Raw genomic sequence first — 21,414 nt, 5'->3', positions numbered from 1 at the left:
TGAGAAACAGTTCTTGTCTAAAACCTGGCTCTGATAGAGACTAAATGCCTGAACACCAGGTGACCAGGAAATCTGGGTGTTTATCAAGAGCTAGGTAGTCTGATTCACCAGGCTGGCACTCTGTCAATAAGCAGAAGTCACATATATAGGCAGGAATAGGAGTGGGACCCGAGAGGACCTAGAGAACAAGGCTCACATACCCAGCAGGTCTACATCTGCAGCACCCTCTCGACCCATGGCCTTATGCATGTTTTCCTGAAATTAAAGAGGAAAAAAAATTCAAGTCTGCCTTACAGATGGCTCTAAATAATATGCTGGCACCACTTAATAGTGGAAAAGAAATCCTTGCATTTGTAGAACTTCTAGTGGTACTTCTTGTAGAGGAAAAGGTGGAGAAATATAGGTAAGGATCTATGCTAATTCGTGAGCAGAGGCTAAGGGTTTGGCATGCTAGAAAAAATACGCTCAGAAGACTGATAACAGGATGAGTGGAAGGGTCCACAGGTTGTGAACACTGTATCCCATGTGAATACTCACCCAAAGCCCCCTCTGTAAAGGAATTCCTAATAACTGGTGAAACAGTACATCCTGTCTTATAGTCATTAGTCAGTATTTTTACCCCAGTTTGGGCTCAAAGTGTCCTGGTAGAAGGCTGGGACTGGGCTCAACAGAGACATTATTTTACCTCAACTGTCACTGATTAATACTCAGTTTTCTAGCAGTTACTGACACCTTGGATATCGTACCTTACTCTGGGAGAAAAATCACAGAGGGGACACTGATCTGTCCTTATTCCAATGGACATTTAATGTGGACTCAAGGCCAGTCCCTACCCAGGGCAGCCTGCTCTCTCTGTGGGCCTAAATAAAACTTGCTGTACACTGCTAAAAATAATAATAATAATAATAATGTGGACCCAAGCCATGTTAGTACCACCAACCATGAACTTACAAAATGCCTTAGATGAAGTCATGGTATCCCACACTTTGCTACAGACCAAAAGTTTCACTTAACAGAGGAAGAGACAGGAAAATGGGCTGATGCCATAGGATTCACTGATCTTATTACATCGCTATCACCTGGAGGCATAGCTCTATAAAACTGTGGGATGGATTATTAAGATTCAGTTATGTTAACAGATACACACTAATAATATGTAAAATAGATAAACAAGAAGGACCTATTGTATAGCACAGGGAGCTATATTAATAACCTATAATGGAAAAGAATCTGAAAAAGAATATATATCTGAAACTAACTGTAGACTAACCATACATCTTTTTTTTTTTTTTCTTCCTTTTCTAGGGCTGCTCCCTCGGCATATAGAGGTTGCCCAGCTAGGGTCGAATCGGAGCTGTAGCCACTGGCCTACGCCAGAGCCACAGCGACGCAGAATCCAAGCCACATCTGCGACCCACACCACAGCTCACGGCAACACCAGATCTTTAACCCACTGAGCAAGGCCAGGGATCGAATCCGCAACTTCATGCTTCCTAGTCGGATTCGTTAACCACTGCGCCACGACGGGAACTCCCCATACATCATTTTAAAAAAAAGATTCAGGGGAGTTCCCATCATGGCTCAGCAGAAACGAATCTGACTAGCATCCATGAGGACGAAGGTTTGATCCTTGACCTTGCTCAGTGGGATAAGGATCCAGCATTGCCATGAGCTGTGGTGTAGGTCGAAGATGCAGCTCGGATCCCACATTGCTGTGGCTCTGGGGTAGGCCAGCAGATACAGCTCCCATTCACCCCCTGGCCTGGAAACCTCCATATGCCCTAGGTATGGCCTTAAAAAGGCAAAAAATAAATAAAATAAAATGTCACTCCTGTGGAGTTGCCATTGTGGCGCAGTGGAGACAAATCCGACCAGGATCCATGAGGATGTGGGGTTCGATCCCTGGCCTTGATCACTAGATAAGGGATCCAGTGTTGTCATGGGCTGTGGTGTAGGTCGCAGATGTGGCTTGGATTCTGAGTTGCTGTGGCTATGGTGTAGGCCGGCAACTGCAGCTCCGATTTGACCCCTAGCCTGGGAATTTCCATATGCCATGGGCATGGCCCTAAAAAAAAAAAAAAAAAAAAAAATTGATTCAGTTATGCCACATCCAGGAGTTGACATGGTAAGAGTTTAGCATGATCTTTGGGGATGTATATGTTTTAAGGTGGTGAGAAAAAGTAGGTGGTGCTTTTTCCCCTCATACACAGATGACGTGGTGTGGGAAACAAATGGTGAAAGTGGGGTGATGGAGCCTTTCACAATTACACTTAATGACTCACTAAAATTTTTTGTTGTGTCTAATCCCTATGACTCTGAACTCTGCTGATATAAAGGTTTTAGTATCCAAGGGAAAAAGCCTTTCACTAGAGAATCTCGTGATGCTTCTACTCAGTTAATAGCTGAGACTGACAACTGTCCGTTTGGGGCTTCTTACGACCATGCGTGAACAGCTGAAAAAGTATTATTGGGACCACACTGGCCTCCTGTAGCTCTTGCTGCCCAGAACTCCTGGGGTATTTTGATTCATTCCAAGCCTAGTCCCTCCAGCTATCCTGTCAAGTCTCTGTGACTCAGACGTGGTTCCAGTAATTTTCAATTTTGATTAATGTCAAGTTGGTTTTATTGCTGGCAACCAAAGACCTGATTGATAGAGGCTACATACATTTTGTAGGAAAAGACAGATACAAAACAAAGTCACAGGAGTTCCCGTCGTGGCTCAGTGGTTAATGAATCTGGAGCGGCCCAAGAAATGGCAAAAAGACAAAAACCAAACAAACAAAAAAACAAAGTCACAAACATTTTATAATTTTCAACATAGTTTCACAAAGCCAAAATTCATTCATTTAAAAAAATTGTGGCTAAAAAAAACCACATGAGATTTACCCTCTTAACAGTTTTTTTTTTTTGTCTTTTTGCCATTTCTTGGGCCGCTCCCTCAGCATATGGAGGTTCCCAGGCTGAATCGGAGCTGTAGCCACCGGCCTACGCCAGAGCCACAGCAACGCAGGATCTGAGCCGCGTCTGCAACCTACACCATAGCTCATGGCAACGCTGGATAGTTAACCCACTGAGCAAGGGCAGGGATCGAACCTGCAACCTCATGGTTCCTAGTCGGATTCGTTAACCACTGCGCCATGACGGGAACTCCCCTCTAAACAGTTTTTAAATGTACAGTATAATTAACTCCAAGCACAATGTAAAGATCTCTAGACATCTTTCATCCTGCCCGACTGAATTCTCATTTCCACTGAACAGCAACTCCTCATTTCCTACCCCTATCAGCCCCCAGCAATCACCATTCTCCTTTCTGCTTCTGTGTGAGTCCAATTACTTCAGATACCTCGTAAAGTGGAATGATACACTATTTGTTCTTCTGTAACTGGCTTATTTCACTTAGCATAAAGTTCCAAGATTCATCCATGTTGTAGCACCACAGAATTTCCTTCTTTTTCTTATGGCTAACATTCAAATGTGTGTGTGTGTGTGTGTGTGTGTGTGTGTGTGTATCACATTTTCTTTATCCATTCATCTCAAAGTTTATTCTTATGTGTACATTTGCTTAAGAAGAGAAAAGAAAAATGTTTATGTGAACACTTTGTTATTAATTTATTTTTTGGCCACACTCATGGCACAGAGAAGTTCCTGGGCCAGGGATTGAACCTGTGCCACAGCAGTAACCCAAGCCGCAGCAGTGACAATGCCAGATCCTTAACTCACTGAGCCATCAGGGAATTCCTTGTATAGATAAATATTTTAAACTTTAATTTTCCTCCTTAATTTTTTTTCCTGAAAGTATATGCAGACAAGTGAAACTGACAGCATTAGAGTTTGCTTACATTTACAAAGAATTACTTATATATGGGCAATGCAATCAAGTGTGAATGAGATCTTATATGCTATTATTATGAACTCTATAGGCCGTACGGGCCTTTTTAAAGAGCAACAAAAGAGAGAGCACTTGTCGACTGACTTGGGTAAAATGCGCCAGATGTTCCATTCCCGAAGTCCCCTTCTTGTGGCTTTGCCAATTGCCAAACAGGCATTTAGGTGACAGAAGTACTCTGATGCCAGAGGCTGCTGGCAGCAGGCAGCCTATGAACTCATTAGCCTTGTGAGAGCCTTTTTTCACCATGACATTACATTCCTACTGCCCTTCCGGGAACAGTCACTGGGTTCATGCTTTATTTACCTGCTTCACTTGCCTTATAACCCAGGCCCTTGGGACTGTTTTCGAGAGACTAAAGGATAAGTTCTCCCTGCTCCTTTTATTATTACTAATGCTAACCCTCCCTGCCCTTGCCTTCCGAAACTGAGGGCTTGTAACGTAGGATACTTTCTTCATATACAAAAACATTAAAATTCTTTTGCTTTGTATAATTCCACGGCCTTTCCATCAAGAATCAAGCCTGTGTGTAGGTTGCCTGTAATACTAACAAGACCGAATGGCCCTATTCTCTTTTTGAATATGGGAGTCAATTCCTCTGCAACCATTTTTTATTTTTCTTTTACCATAGATCATCATTTTACAACAGTAAGCCCTTCTTATCATGCCCAGCGCCCTCTATTCACCTTTTATCCTCCATTTTTCTCTGTAGTAATTAACACTCTAATATACCATATAGTTTTTTCAACTTATTTGGTTATAGCCCATCTCCCCCCAGTAGAAGAGAAGCTCCATGAGAATGAGGATTTCTGTTACTTTTTTGAGAAACTATATCCCGAGTTTTTAAAACGGAATCGGGCACACACGAGGCCTACTGATAGTTTTAAGTAAATAACTGAATTAATAAGTTCAGACTCTGTCAGAATATGCCCAGGCATCATGAAAATGCTAAGCAAACGGAAGAATAACAGAGGGAAATGCAAAAAAGCTTATGTTCTTTTGATATTTATAGTAGGGATTCATGAAGTTAAAAGTGGAGAAATGGGCTGAACAGCACACACTATAAACATACAGGTGAAATCATCCCCCTTTTCTAAAGAACTACTGTATTTAAATCAGTAGTAATTCAAATTGTACTTTGCGGTGGCTTCTGGAAGGCAGACCAAATTATGTGACAATCCAAATGATTTATTTGGAAATTAATGAGAAATGTTTCTAGCTTCTCTGATTGTCTGCAAGGTGATAATGAAAGGATGCTTACTTTCTATTTGGTATGGTACCAGAACGTGTACAAAAGACTCCAGCACTTATTACAACACTTTTTGGTATCCTTTTGCAGAACAAAAATGAGGCGACCAACTTCTTATGATTATTTTCCATATAACATAGTATACTGTGTGATCCAATATAATTAAAGAACTTTTTTTGGTCTTTTCTAGGGCCACTCCCACAGCATATTGGAGGTTCCCAGGTTAGGGGTCTAATCGGAACCGTAGCCACTGGCCTACGCCAGAGCCACAGCAACGCTGCATCCGAGCCGCTTATGCGACCTACACCACAGCTCACAGCAATGCTGGGTCCTTAACCCGCTGAGCAAGGCCAGGGATCAAATCTGCAACCTCATGGTTCCTAGTCGGATCCGTGAACCACTGCGCCACAACGGAAACTCCTCAAGAACATTTTTTTCCTTGGGTTATAATTCTCCCACCACTTTTGTGACATCTGTGTGTTTTCATACAACTTTCTCGATAATGCTTCATTTTACATGCTTTTGTATATCTCTCCACTTTTTATTATTTATATTGGTCTTTATGTTTTTCTCATTTCATTCTATTTCTGATACGATGCAGGTTTTATTTTATTTTAATTTTTTTTTTTTTGGTCTTTTGTCTTTTTAGGGCCGCACCTGCACATATGGAGGTTCCAAGGCTAGGGGCTGAATTGGAGCTGTAGTCACTGGCTGACACCACAGCCACAGCAGCGCCAGACAGATCCGAGCTGTATCTATGACCTACACCACAGCTCATGGCAACACTGGATCCTTAACCCACTGAGTGACACCAGGGATCGAACCTGCAACCTCATGGTTCCTATTTGGATTCCTCTGCGCTATGATGGGAACCCCTATTTTCAAGTAATTTGAATAGATTATTCTTTTCCTTCTTTTTCTTTTTCTCTTTCTTTTCTTTTTTCCCTTTTTAGAGCCACACCCTCAGCATATAGGGTCCAGTTGGAACTGCAGCCACCGGCCTACACCACAGTCACCGCAACACCAGATCCGGGCTGCGTCTGTGACCTACACCACATCTGTAAATCCTTAATCCACTGAGTGAGGCCAGGGATAGAACCCGAATCCTCATGAATACTAGTCGGCTTCATTCCCACTCAGTCACAACAGGAACCCCCTCTTCTCTGTTTTTCTAAGTTTGTGTTTTTACCAGTTACCTGGGCACTTACCACACATCATTATTTTTCCCAATCCTTAAACTTGCCAATATTGTTATATCATAATTTTAGAAAGATCATTTCTTGGCATTTGTGTTATTCTGACCACATAGATACTTTTCAATGCTAAGCCCTGGAATAACTATGACTTCTTTTCCTTAGAGTTAATAATTATCTTGCATATTAATCAAGATAGACCAGGCTATGCTACAGCAATAAACAATGCACCTCTTGATAGAAAGAACGTTAAAAATCTGGGCTGTATTTTAAAACCACCGCATGCGAATTCTGCCCAAATCCACTGGCCAGAATTAGCCTCTTGATTCTAAGTGCAAGATGGAAGGGAAATACGTTCCTTCCACATGTCCAGAAGAAAAGCATCAGATATGAGTGAGCACTAAGTCTCTACCACATCTTTTTCTTCTTGCTAAATTTTCCATGCAGTTGTCAATAATCCAACCCCAAACTCTCTGCCAGTTGCCTTCTTTTAAAAAGTTATTCCTGCTCTTTCCCTGCCTCGGCCCGAGTCACATGGAGGCAGAGGCTCCAGTGCACTCAAGTTTCGGCCCCACCTGTAACCCATCGCCATGGCTAAGGAAGGCATTGCTGCTGCAGGTGTAATGGACATTAATAGTGCTCCACAAGAGGTGCTGAAGACTGCCCTCATCCATGATGGCCCAGCATGTGGAATTCTCGAAGCCGCCAAAGCTTTAGACAAGAGCCAAGCCCATCTTTGTGTGCTTGCATCCAACTGCGATGAGCCAATGTATGTCAAGGTGGTGGAGGCCCTTTGTGCTGAGCACCAGATCAAACTAATTAAGGTCAATAACACAAGAAATGAGGGGAATGGGAAGGCCTCTGTAAAACTGACAGAGAGGGAAAACCCCGTAAAGTGGCCGGTTGTAGTTGTGTGGTGGTAAAGGACTATTGCAAAGAGTCTCAGGCCAAGGATGTCATTGAGGAGTACTTCAAATGCAAGAAATTATCAAATAAAAAGACTGGCTCTTAAAAAAAAAAAGTTCATTCCTATTAGCTTTTCTATAGATTTCATCTTCCTGAGGAGGTCTCTCCTACAACCTCTGCCTTGGTGTTCTTGGTAACTGTGGCGGATACCATCCTAGGAGCTGCCTTCACCATATTCTTGGGCATTTTTTCTTTTCCTCAGAAGTAAATCCCCTGTTCCTCATATTCCATGTCTTCTTCATTCCAGGTTTACTCCTTATGTGTGAGTTATGCGTGTGTGTGTCTGTGTGTGTACAGCACACATCCTCATATAGCTTCCTTAAAAAGATGCATGAGGTAATATTTTGAAGTCTTGCATGCTTGATTTATTCTGCTTTCACAGCTGAGTAACAGTTTGGTCAAATACTGAATTCTTTCAGAATTTTGAAATTTCTCCATTGCTTTCTAGCTTCAACTGCTATTTTCAGAAAGTCTGAAGTCAATCTGATGCCTGATCTTTTGCATGTGACTTGTTATCCATGCTCCCCACCCTGATCCCCAGCTGCAAGTTTGTAGGAACTTCTCCGTGGCTCTAACATTCCAGAATTTCATGACAGTGTTCCCGTAGAATGTGTCTACTTTCATCTATTGTGCTGGACCCTTCCAATCTGAAAACTCAGATCTCTACATCTTAGATACTCTCCTTGAAATGCTTCACTGATTATTTCTCCCGTTTATGTTCCATTTTTCTGGAATGACTCTTACTTTTTTTTTTATTGAATCTTTGGGGCTACTCCTCTAATTTAAAAAGCATTATCTTTCCCCTATTTTCTAAGCCTTTGTCTTTTTGTCCTACTTTTTGAGCGATTTCCCCAACTTTATACTGAGTGTTTTGCTTTTTCGATTGCATTTCCAAAATCTTTTTTGTTCTCAGAATATTCTTTTAAAAATAGTATTTTGTTTTTCTTTTATGATTGCAATATTTTCCCATTATCCATCTGAGAAGATTAAGGACAGGGTTTTTGTTTGTTTGTTTTTAAACATTCCCTTCTCCCTCATTGTTTTTTAGTTGCATTTGGTTTCTGTTCATTTTGATCTTTAGGTTTCATATTACAAAGTTCCTAATATTTCTTGTAATCTTTCATTAAGACTGAAAGCCTCACTTGTAAGATGATCAGTCTTGATCATTTAGTTGAGGAATCTCTCATGTTGTTATCTTAAGTCTTTCCTCTTGGCCTGATCAGATTCTTCAGAAATGACTTCACAATGTCCTGTTTGAAGGGTGAAGATCTGATTGCCAGCATTCTGGGAGCTAAGGCGGCTGGGGTGGGGGAGAAGGCTAGACAGACTTAGTGTACAATATGCATATTCACTTAAATCCTTATTCTAAATAAGGGACCCCAACCTCAATTATACCTGATGCTTCCAATAAAAGACTAATGTTTAATTCTTTTCAAAGAATAAATTTCTAGTTTTTTCCCAGGGTCAGGGGAGAAGTCACCTACTGTGTGGAATGGTGGAGGGATGAAGATTCACTCTTTTTTAGACTGACAATGATCTTTTTTTTTTTTTTTTTTTTGCTTTTTGCTTTTCAGGTCTGCACCTCTGGCATATGGAAGTTATCAGGCTAGGGGTCGAATTGGAGCTACAGATGCCAGCCTATGCCACAACCACAGCAACACCAGATCCAGGTTGAGTCTTCGACCTACACCACAGCTCACAGCAACGTCAGATCCTTAACTCACTAAGTGAGGCCAGGGATTGAAGTTGCATCCTCACAGATCCTAGTCAGGTTCATTACTGCTGAGCCACGACGGGAACTCTGATCCTTATTTGTGCATTCCTACTTCAGAAGCATCTGGTGTCACCCTTCCCTGAGTCTTTAGGGGATTCAATGCCTTAGCCCGGGTTGGTTTTTAGTTTTTCCCACCACTAGCTTAGAAGCCAGTTTTCTTTAATCTGCTAATTCATTTACCATTCCTCCATCTGCTTTCTTCCAGAATTTTGTTGCTATTGTCTCTTTACCTACTCTCCTTTTTAAGATTTATGTTAAAAAACAAAACTACTGTCACTTTAGTGAGATTTCAGGGAAAAAAGCTAAGAGGCACAGGTGTTCAATCTGCTATCATTACTGGAAGCCATTTCTTTTTCTATTGTTACTGTTTCCTGTTGTTATTTCTCCTCCTACTGACATATCCTTCATGTCCCAGCATAGAGAACCACATTCTCTTAGATACATCCTCTGAAACTGGCCCTCACCCTACACATAGATGAAAATTTCTCCCTTTGTTCTGCCACTGGAACTTATTTTCTTGCTCACCAGCCTTTACTGCAATGATTTGACTATTAACTTCCTTTGCTATGAGCCTGTGAGAGAGAACTCTTAATTGCTACCCAGGGTCTATTCTCTTGTCCTCCTTCAGTAATAGAACTCCATGAGTTTTAGCTCACACCCAGCAACTCATACAGAAACGATATCATCCAGCTTTCTTGCAGTTAGTTGTGGTCATGTCACTAAGTTTGGATCAATGGGACATGATAAGTGATGTGTGCAGACTGAGGTTCATTTGCTTGAAGAAGCCCTAGGCTTCCTCTTTCTCCTTCTTGCTTGCTAGGAAATGGCAATGACTGGACAACCCTGGAAACTGATGATGAGACAGAACCACCCAAATAGTTCAGAATTGTTCATTCTGGACTATTAACATAGAAGAAAGAGAAACAAAGATCTACGTTACTTAAGGTACCATATTTGAGTAGTCCCTTTGCTATAGCAGTATAGTCTGTACTTTACCTAGTACAGAGACTGCATGGACCTTGAATGTGAGACTATATCTTGTTTATTTATTTATTTTCGAGAGAGATTTACTATTATTATTATTATTTTTTTGTCTTTTTGTCTTCTTAGGGCCACACCCGCGGCATACGGAGGTTCCCGGGCTAGAGGTCTAATTGGAGCTGCAGCTGCCGGCCTACACCAGAGCCACAGCAATGCCAGATCTGAGCCATGTCTGCGACCTACGCCATAGCTCACGGCAACGCTGGATCCTTAACCCACTGAGCAAGGCCAGGGACTGAACCCACAACCTCGTGGTTCTTAGTTGGATTCGTTTCTGCTGCGCCATGATGGGAACCCCATCTTGTTTATTTTTATATCTACTTCTGTATCTAGTGCTTTGCATACAGTTAATCTAAATAAATGCATAGATTTCCACACACAAATCATAAAACTGATTGATTTCAGTTCTATAAAAAAACAGAAAGCTACTTCAAAGTCCTTTTGAGACTTTAGGACACCATAGCCGGTATCTGCCCGTAGATCTGCTTAACATTAAACACCTCTCTTTGTCTCATAAGGTAAGAGTTCACATAAACCACTCCACTGCAGTGACAGGGTTCATTCCTGTTTCTAAACGAGGCAGTCACTAAGGACTGCACAGAGTCATTGCAGCCACAAGTGTTTGCTGTAGTTATCAGTTCTACTTCTACTGTGTAAATCTATTTCCCCCTTTGTCTCTGAACATAGCAGTAAAATAACTGTTTTAAGTACACGCAGTGATTAACTTGGGTCTGCAGAGATGGGAGTGGGGCTGGGGTGGTGCATAAACAGAATTTTTTTCAGGATAGAAACTATACAATTGTCAATAAAAGTATTTTCAACCATGTCAGGAGGTCTGGTGCAGCAGAAAGAGCACGAACAGAGGCATTAAGAGAACTGTGCTCTTAAGCAAACCACTAACAAATTATAAGGCCTGGGGCAAGTCAAAGCCTCTCTGGACATTCATTCTATTATTTTTAAAATTAGACTGTGGTACAGGTCATCCATCTGTTCCTTCCCAGTCCTATGGTTGTACCAAAATGCAAGAATGTTGATCACAGTGTGGTTGATTTCTGTAGCTTCTTTCATGTGTCCTTTCTCCATCACCTTCTTTAATTTTATTTACTTACTTATTTAATTCATTTAGCTTTTTAGGGCCACAACCGAGGCACATTGGAGGTTCCCAGGCTAGGGGTCAAATGAGATCTGTAGTCACTGGCCTACGCCACAGCCACAGCAATGCTGGATCCTTAACCCACTGAGCGAGGCCAAGGATTGAACCCACAACCTCATGGTTCCCAGTCGGATTCATTTCCACTGCGCCAAGATGGGAACTCCTAATTTTATTTTCAATTCATCTCTCACTAATTTCCCTTGCCTCCAATAGTCCTTTCCTATACAATTATATTTCTCCACTTTTAGTTTTCTTTTCAGAGTCTGTCCATCTATCTTACCAAATCTGCCCCAATTTTCACCTCATATTTGCTTCATTAACTTTTGAATATATTTTTTTGCTTTTATTTATTTTATTTTTTTAGGGCCGCACATGTGGCAAATGGAAGTTCCCAGTGACAGGTTGAATCTGAGCTGCAGCTGCCAGCCTACACCACAGTCACAGCAATGAAGGATCCCTGCCTGGACTGTGAACTACACTGCAGCTTACAGCAATGCCAGATCCTTAACCCATTGAGTGGGGCCAGGGATGGAACTGGCATCCTCATGGATACTAGTCAGGTTCATTACTGCTGAGCCACAACGGGAAACCCCTGCTTCATTGACTTTTTTTTTTTTTTTTTTTGTCTTTTGTCTTTTTTTTGTTGTTGTTGTTGTTGCTATTTCTTGGGCCGCTCCCGCGGCATATGGAGGTTCCCAGGCTAGGGGTTGAATCGGAGCTGTAGCCACCGGCTTACGCCAGAGCCACAGCAACACGGGATCCGAGCCGCGTCTGCAACCTACACCACAGCTCACGGCAACGCCGGATGGTTAACCCACTGAGCAAGGGCAGGGACCGAACCCGCAACCTCATGGTTCCTAGTCAGATTCGTTAACCACTGCGCCATGATGGGAACTCCTTTTTTTTTTTTTTTTTTTTTTTTTTTTTTTTTTTTTTTTGTCTTTTGTCTTTTTTTTGTTGTTGTTGTTGTTGTTGTTGCTATTTCTTGGGCCTCATTGACTTTTGATTTCCCAACCCCCTAGCCTTTCTGTAGTCGTTTTATATTTAAAAATCTAGGAGTTCCCGTAGTGGCGCAGTGGTTAACGAATCCGACTAGGAACCATGAGGTTGCGGGTTCGGTCCCTGCCCTTGCTCAGTGGGTTAATGATCCAGCGTTGCCGTGAGCTGTGATGTAGGTTGCAGACGCGGCTCGGATCCCGCGTTGCTGTGGCTCTGGCGTAGGCCGGTGGCTACAGCTCCGATTCAACCCCTAGCCTGGGAACCTCCATATGCCGTGGGAGCGGCCCAAGAAATAGCAACAATAACAACAACAACAACAACAACAAAAAAGACAAAAAAAAAAAAAATCTAAAATTATGAAGTTTCATCAATTTGTTCCTTTGTCAAAATTCCAGTTGTCCTAATGATTCTAATTGGAAGATTCTGTGTGTAAAACAAGTGATATTGATATTGCATGATCTGTGTAAGTGTGACAAGGAGCTAGAAGTCAAACAAGAGGATGAACCTTTTAATTCTGAATGTGGAGACAAAATATCAAGGGACTTTCTAGAGTCTATTGATCTAATTAGGTCTCACCCTTAAATATGGTAAACAGTGTTTTAATGGGAGACCTGATGAAGTCATCCAGAAGCACCAACAAAAAGGAGACATAGAGAATAATATAAGAGAAAAAAAAACATGAGAGGGTCTCAAACATGCTCCTAAAAGAAGATTCATTATCTGAACTTTCTTCTGTATTTTTTTCACCTTTACTATCAGGCACTGGAGTATGTGGCCTCTCAAGAAGATCTGGGTCTAGTCCTTCTAATATCATTTTGTTTCTTATTGCCATCCCTGGAACACTTGAACCATTTTGACATATCTGGCATATCTTGGATCCTTGGCTACAGTTAAGATATTTTCTGGTGTTACTTCACTTTCCTATGGTTCGAGGTCCTATAAACTGTTCTGCTGTGATCTGCAGGGGTTTCAGAATGTGATTCATTCGTGATCCTAGTGACACTTATAGGAGATACTTCAAATGTGACATCATCTAGGCCTGGGATAGATGACAACTTTGCATCTAAAATATTGAGAGTTGTTTCAACTTGCTGGATTTGAAGAGAAAGCTTTGCCAATTTCTCCTCACAAATTATAGAAAAGCAATTGAGGAAATGTACGGTGTACACCACAGATTGGTTTATAAATGCAACCATTTTTCGAGTTCCCGTCACAGAGCAGTGGAAATGAATCCAACTAGGAATCATGAGGTTGCGGGTTCGATCCCTGGCCTTGCTCAGTGGGTTAAGAATCTGGCATGCCTGGATCCTGCCTTGCTGAGGCTGTGGTGTAGGCCAGCAGCTGTAGGTCCAATTAGACCCCTAGCCTGGGAATTTCCATGTGCTGTAGTTATGGCCCTAAAAAAAAAAACACCACCGTTCTTTTCTGCTGAATAGCTGGCACCTTAGTCAGGTCTATGTCTGACCCCATGAAAGGAAGCCCATTTTCATCCATGTCCTCAGTGGGCCTCAGATCCGGGCTCATTTGCAAACCCCTCCTTGACTGGGCCCCAAATTAAACCACTTTTAAACATCAACTAATGTTTTGAAGGAGCAGAGGAGAAAACAGACATAAAAGAGGCAGAGGGCAAATAAGGAGAAATAAGCTAAAAAGAAATGAGAGTGTAAAAGACACATTAAAATGGAAAGGAAGGAGAGAAAAAGAAGGTGGGAGGAAACTATGAGGATGGATTGATAGAGGAAAGGGTAAAGGAAAATAAAAATAAGACGCTTAGGGAAGGGTAAGGCACACAGGGAAGAGAAAGATCCACAGAAGGAGCTGGCAGAAGACAAAGAGGCAGGCAGAGAGTTTGCGAAGGCCTAGGATATTGAGTGGTATTAGTCAGAGGTCACTATCAGATTTGGGGTTGGGAGGGCAGAGAAAGCTGTCCCTTATATAGCAAGACTACTTATGGCCCTCTGCTAAGTTAATTAGCCGGTTAACTAATGTCTGCAGGTTTTCCATTGCTCCAAATCTCAAGTTTAGTGGTTCTGCTCAAAGAATGTGACTAAAGCAACTCCCCAAGGGAGTGTTCCCCAATTTATATTCCTTAGAACACTAGTTACCATAGGATTTCATATTTTAAGAACAGCCCCTCAAATAAAAGGTGGGAATGCTAGTTTATTTATTAAATTTTTTTTATTTTTTATTTTTACAGCCACACCTGTGGCATATGGAAGTTCCCAGGCTAGAGGTCGAATTGGAGCTGCAGCTGCAGCCTACACCATTGTCACAGCAACACCAGATGAGCTCTGAGACCTACAGTGCAGCTTTCCCAAAAGGTCTGATTCTTAACTCGCTAAGGGAGTTCAGGGTCAAACCTGCTTCCTCATGGATACTAGTCAGGTTCTTAACCTGCTGAGCCACAATGGGAACTCCAGGAATGCTAGTTAAATCAAAGTCAAACACATTTCTTTGTTCAATACTTATTAGGGCCTTTGATAGTGAATTTCTCAGAGAGAGAAATGGAATATAGGGATTTCCAAACTTATTTGATTATAGAACTCATCCTTTAAAAAGAATCACAAAGGATGAGTGCTCTGCAGAACATGCTTTGAAAAGCACTGCACTAGGAGAAGGTTATTCCCTGAGCTTTTTTTTTTTGTCATCTTTTTGTCCTTTTAGGGCCACACCCGTGGCATATGGAGGTTCCCAGGCTAGGGGTATTTTCCTGCAGGCCTATGTCAGAGCCATGCAAGGCAGGATCCGAGCTGTGTCTGCGACCTACACCACAGGTCACGGCAACGCTGGATCCTTAACCCACTGAGCAAGGCCAGGAATTGAACCTGAAACCTCATGATTCCTAGTCAGATTCGTTTCTGCTGTGCCACGACGGGAACTCCCCAATGAGCTTTATAACCAGTGTTTGTAAAGCACATCTCCATACCTCCTAGCCTTATGTACACTTATTCATTCTTATTAACACTGTGTTAAGCTTTATTCTGCTTCTCTTCCTGCTAAACTTCTTCCACTGTGATGATTAAAAAATAAAAGTGGTGACTGCTAGTTTTCCCCCAGTGCCCACAATGCCAAGTGCATCTTCCCTTCTTCCTCTGCAGAGAGCGGCCTCATCTCAGTGTGGCCTTGTAACTAATTTCTCCGAGAACTGAAGTGATCTGAACCACATTGGCCTCACTTGCCTCACTTTGCTTAAAAGAAACACTGCTTGATTTAGAATTTTTCCTTCCCCTCTTCCTGAGCCTGCACACAGTGTGCCTGCAACCCATCTTTGTCCCCACAGACAATGATGATGTTCTAGGGATGGTAGAGACGTAAGAGAGAAGATACCTGAATGATGGTACACCTTCAACAACTCAGACCACTTACCTTGAGAGAATTACACAGGAAAGAAATAAACTATCATTAATGAAGGCACTGTAATGTTAAGTATCCTTAAGACTTAATACATTTAACATTTATCATGACTAAAATATAGTATTAATAATAAAAATTCAACAATTGAATGTTATGTTACAATTTACAGATGCTCACATATTCATAATTTTCTTAAACCTTCTTCACTTTGATTTTGTTCCTTTTTATTTTTGCAAGTAGTTACTACTAGCATATATTCATATTAACATAGAAAACATTGTCAGTTATACCTCAGTAAAGCTGGGTTTAAAAAAAAGAAAACTAAGGGAGTTCCTGTCGTGGCTCAGTGGTTAACGAATTCCACTAGCAACCATGAGGTTGCGGGTTGGATCCCTGGTCTCGCTCAGTGGATTAAGGATCCGGCATTGCAGTGAGCTGTGGTGTACGTTGCAGAAGCAGCTCAGATCCCGAGTTGCTGTGGCTCTGGTGTAGACTGGCGGCTACAGCTCCGATTAGACCCCTAGCCTGGGAACCTCCATATGCCGTGGGAGCGGCCCTAGAAAAATGCAAAAAGACAAAAATAAATAAATAAATTAAAAAAATAATAATAAAAATAAAACAAGAAAACTAAGGATATTTATGGTTATAATTATCAGCTCACTCTGTTGTTGTTCTGTAGCATATTTATGTTTTCAATCTATAGGCTGAGCAGTCTACAGTAGGTTCCATTTTGTTAGTTTATATCTAAATACTAATAAACCTCCAAATAAAATATTTCCCACAAATTCCTAATGGTATGGTTATAACTAATGACAAGACTATATATTCATGAACTATATAATAACTTTCTATGAAATAAATGTGCTTATTCAAAATGAGTATCTATTTTTCTTAGAGGAAGGTACAGAATAATTTAACAGCAATTGTCTTAAATGCAGTTTTTTTGAGAAACATTCTGCAAAATGAGAGAAAAGCCAGTATTTGGAGGTAGCTAATGAAATATGTATACATCCTTGTTAAAGAGCCAAACAAAACAAAGTATGACTCATGATCTGTAAACATTCTCTAAATGTTTTCACATTATTATGAAAGTTACTGTCTAGTTTTAATAATGCATATAAAAATAAGGGAGTTCCCTCTGTAGTGCAGTGGGTTAAGGGTCCAGAATTGCCACAGCTGTGGTTTAGGACAAAGGTGTGGCTTGGATTCAGTCCCTGCCCTGGAAACTTTCATATGCTATAGGTGTGGCCGATAAAGGAAAAAAAAAATGTATATAAAATGAATTACTATTCTTCTTCTTAAAGGCAATAAAAAGCAATGATGTATTTAGCAGAAAGGTCTTTAAAATCTAACAAATTAATCATCCCTTACTTTCTTGTCAATAAGTTTAAGAGCTACTTTTAAGGAAAAAATTTGATAGAAGATTTTACTACCTATGTTTCTTGAAGCTGCAATTAATAGTAGTTGCTAAAAATTTAAGGTATAAAGAACATGTTTTTTATTATACTTACTTTAGAGGGTAGAGCAAGAGCAAATGCTTTTTTCTTTTCTTTTTTTTTTTTTCTTTTGTCTTTTTGCCATTTCTTGGGCTGCACCCTCAGCATATGGAGGTTCCCAGGCCAGGGGTAGAATCGGAGCTGTAGCCACTGGCCTATGCCAGAGCCACAGAGACGCAGGATCCGAGCCACATCTGCGACCTACACCACAGCTCAGGGCAACGCCGGATCCTTAACCCACTGAGCAAGGCCAGGGATCTAACCTGCAACCTCATGGTTTCTAGTTGGATTCGTTAACCACTGGGCCACGATGGGAACTCCGCAAATGCTTTTTTCTAAGCATGAAATACCTTCAAGTTCATCTCCAATTGAGATCACAAGTGAAGGAATTTGCCATCAGCCTTAGAATGGTAAAACTGTAATGAATCTTACAGATCCTAATGATTTCATTTCACAGATGAGGAATCAGAAACTTGAAAAATTTTAAAGATAACTTCTTTAAAAACAAACATTCTTTTTAGAATTCTAGGTACTGTACAATTCAAATCAATAAGCTTTAACATCTCTCTGAAGGGCTGGCCTTACCGTCTTTACAATTCATACATTGGAAAACTAAGGTATAAGCCAGCTAAGCAGTTCACTTATTGTCTCCATGAATCAGTGTCGCAGCTGGAATGGAAGCCAAAACTTTAAATGTTGGACCATTCTCACAGAGGTGAGCTTATCTCCCTTGGAACGGATGCTGGCTAGGGTGAGGGGAAGCGTGTTTGGGAAGTCCCCGGAAGGAGTACTCTATTTCACAAGCAGAGTACTTGCTGAGGACTACAAAATGCTTGCTTTAATGAGTTCCAATTGAAAAGGCAATCTTCAAAAAAACCCCGAACACTACAATATATCAGATTCCCTACCTTTCTCTAAAAATAAGTCCTTTAATCCTAGAAATTTAAAATGGGCTTCATATCTGGTTCAACCTTAAATACCCGGGAAATGCATAAATTTACATTGAGTTTCTATCCATATGAGTCACCTTTGTGAAATACTTGAGGATTTCAAAGAGTGTTTAGAAGGAGACTATTCATCTGGATTCCACACCCCTCCCACCCCATTTAGCAATGTATTTTCTGATCCGTTATCATCCTGGAAGGTTAAGTAGCTATTATAAATAAAATAAAGGAAAAGTTCCTAACAAATCTCAATATATATCTCTTTTCTCCACCAAAGAACCAATGATGACAAACTTCTAAACACAACTCGACCTTAAAAAAACAAAACAAAAAACTGCTCAGCTGTGCCAGAGTCCCTGATGTTACATCTAGATGCTGCTGCACCAGACACATTCCCACGGGTCCTGGCCCAGTATTTCTGATGACCACATTCGGTGCTGTGAGGTGTTCAAATCATTACCGCATTCGTCTCCCTCTGAACGATGCCCAATGAGCTCATGCAGTGATCTGGGTTGGAGCACTGCTTGCGGCGAAGCTAAAGGCATCAATCAGGAATCTGGGAACCCTTTTTTGCAGTTCTCCCGAGCCGCATAGATGGGAAGCCGCGCGGTCAGGGGAGGAAAAGGGGAGCTTGGAGGAGGGTGGCCGGGTCAGGGCGTGGGCAGCGAGGCACGCTGAGTTTGGGGAGAATGCAGCAGGGGAGTTGAAGAGTTGGGGGGAAAAAATACCAGCAGCGTGACATGGGTTCAGGCGGGAAAGGAAAGACGGAAAGGGGGCGCAGGAAATGGGCGCCAAAGAAAGAAGTGAGAAATTGCGGAGGAGGAAGTCGTCCCTGGAAGAGGAGGGGCAAAGGGGAAGCGAGAATGGAGTGTTTGCACTTTTGGAAGGGGAGGCCCGGAACCTCTCCCGACCGGGGCCGAGCGGCCGACGCTTGGGGAAGGTGCGCCCAGGGGTCCAGAGGGAGCGGCGGTCCCTGGGGTCCTGGGGTCCCAGTGCCGGCCACCCTACCTGAACCGCTCCTGTCCCGCCGTGTCCCAGAGCTGCAGCTTGATCCTCTTGCCCGGCTCGATTTCCAACAGGCGGGAGAAGAAGTCCACGCCGACAGTGGGGTCGCAGGCGGGGGAGCGCAGCCCGGGGAAGCGGCCCTGAGTGAAGCGGTGCAGGAGGCACGACTTGCCCACGGTGGAGTCCCCTATCACGATGAGTCTGAACTGGTAGATCCAGATGGTCTCCATCGCTCACGTGCCCTGCGGGCTCCAGGGCTGCCCCACCCGCCCTCCCACCGCGGGGCCGGCTCAGCAGCGGGAACTGTCCCTTCAGCACCTCCCGGGTGCCCGCCCGCTGGCTTCCAGCATATTCCTGCGGCTGCGGCCGCCGCCTGGTCCCCGCCCTCTCTGGGCAGGGGCGGGGCCTAGGGGCAGGGGCGGGGCCGTCAAGGGGGCGGGGCCCGGCCGGGGCGAGGAACCAGGGAACTCGCCTAGCCGCGCGCGGACTCCCGCCCCCCACCCGCGTGAATCACTCTCCTCCGAAGCTCACTGGGCGCCGACTGGGAAAGTGCCTGTGGTGAAAGGACGTGACAGAAGCAACAACCAATAAAAATGAAGCAAGGCCTCGGCTCTTGGAGGGTCAACCAATGAAAAGTGAGAATCATTTTCTTACGGGCGTGAGGGCGGGCTCGTCAGATTCCGGCTCTGATTTGCAAATTGCAGGAGCTGTGAACCCGGGTTCCTGCTGTAGTTTGGTGTAGTGTAGCAGTGTGACCACGTTACCTACCCAGATTTCTGAATGTTCCAGTTGGTGGCTTTCTGCTCTCTAGCCTTGTCGCGTGTCACCTCTGAGGCGTTCTTGGGTGAAGGAGTTGAGGGCAGAATCTAAATTTGCAGGGCAAGTTCTAGATGCATCTAGTAAGAGCTTTGGCCATTGCTCTCCCACCACTGCTCATTATTACTGAAGAGTGAGAAAGATAAGTAGAATCGTCTTTGCTCTCTACGGCCTTTCTGCTGGGGGAAGGAAAGAAAAAAAATGAAAGGTTGAGATGTTTATAAAATCTCCCATTCTTCTCCGTCCTACGTTTTGTATGTCTGAAAAACGCTAAAGTCGTCTGTTCTTAGTTTGTATCTGGTCAGGAATCTAAATAAAGTACACCTGGGAGTTGCCGTCCTGGCACAGCTGAAATGAATCCCCCTAGGAACCATGAAGTTGAGGATTCAATCCCTGGCCTTGCTCAGTGGATCTGGCATTGCCCTGAGCTGTGGTGTAGGTTGACCTCTAGCCTGGGAACCTCTATGTGCCGCAGTGCGGCCCTAAAATGACAAAAAGATTTTTAAAAAATTAAAAAAAAAAAATTACCCCTGAATTCTTGAGAGATGGTACTACTACTTTCTTCAAACTGATTAATATGAATTCAAGATTTATCTTTTAAAACTTGAAAAGTTTTAACGTGTGTTTTTGCCAAAATAGAACATTAACAATTCTGCTTTTTTTTTTTTTTTTTTTTTCATGCTCACATCCAAACTTAGACTTTGTTTTTCATCCTTCTTTTCTTGTTTTGGAGGAAGATACTTTTTTCAAGGATGTGTTTAATTCCCCACTACCCATCTTTTAACACCCCCCCACAGTTGACCTTTATTTCATACTGTTTATATGTCAAATCTCCCCCTTTTCAATTGTTTTTACTGCTGAGCCAAGACATACTCAAGCATCCACAATCCTGAAACAAAGCAAAACATTTATCCTTTAGATTTTTGCTTTCTCCATTCTTCTTTACAAACATTAAAAAAAAAAACATCTATTCTCAATTCTCAACCATCATTCTTCATCCCTGCCATGCTTAATATACCCCTAAAATTGCTTTTGATGAGGTTGCCAGGGACTTTCTAAATACCAAATCTGGGAGTTCCCGTCGTGGCGCAGTGGTTAACGAATCCGACTAAGAAGCATGAGGTTGCGGGTTCGGTCCCTGCCCTTGCACAGTGGGTTAACGATCTGGCGTTGCCGTGAGCTGTGGTGTAGGTTGCAGACGCGGCTCGGATCCCGAGTTGCGGTGGAGCTCCGATTCTACCCCTAGCCTGGGAACCTCCATATGCCGCGGGAGCGGCCCAAGAAATAGCAACAACAACAACAAAAAGACAAAAAAGAAAAAAAAAATAAATTAATACCAAATCTGCCCCTCCCAACCTCATCATCTATCTTTAGCTGTTCTTGACCTCCCAGTAGCTTTTATTGATTATACTGTTGCTGAAAGTTGCTTGGCTGACCCAACTCCTAACTACAGTCCTCTTCTAGTTCTCCTTCGGTTAGGGATGGCCAATGGACAGAGTTCAACCAATGAGATATAAGTAATACTTCTATTAAAGCTT

At 42.5% G+C, this 21,414-nt stretch overlaps 1 protein-coding gene and 2 pseudogenes across 1 annotated transcript in view; 1 reads left to right on the top strand and 2 right to left on the bottom strand.

Annotated features, from left to right (window-relative positions):
* Positions 1-19,448, bottom strand: part of RAB39A (RAB39A, member RAS oncogene family) — a 31,432-nt gene extending 11,984 nt beyond the window's left edge. Inside the window, exon 1 of the mRNA XM_003129824.4 lies at positions 19,064-19,448. Coding sequence (XP_003129872.1) covers positions 19,064-19,290 — 227 coding nt within the window. The 5' untranslated portion in view covers positions 19,291-19,448. The remainder of the gene's footprint in view (positions 1-19,063) is intronic.
* Positions 6,919-7,349, top strand: LOC102163881 (small ribosomal subunit protein eS12 pseudogene; annotated as a pseudogene).
* Positions 12,697-13,902, bottom strand: LOC106504868 (WASH complex subunit 3-like; annotated as a pseudogene).
* Positions 19,449-21,414: the final 1,966 nt, after the last annotated feature.

The sequence above is a fragment of the Sus scrofa genome, chromosome 9 (genome assembly GCF_054392235.1).
Source record: "Sus scrofa isolate SSC_HxYL_T2T_F1_AM1 chromosome 9, Sscrofa_HxYL_maternal_Yorkshire_Landrace_v2.0, whole genome shotgun sequence".
Lineage (NCBI taxonomy): Eukaryota > Metazoa > Chordata > Mammalia > Artiodactyla > Suidae > Sus > Sus scrofa.
Note: the sequence above shows the minus strand (reverse complement) of the source record. Positions and strands in the feature narration are given on the sequence as shown.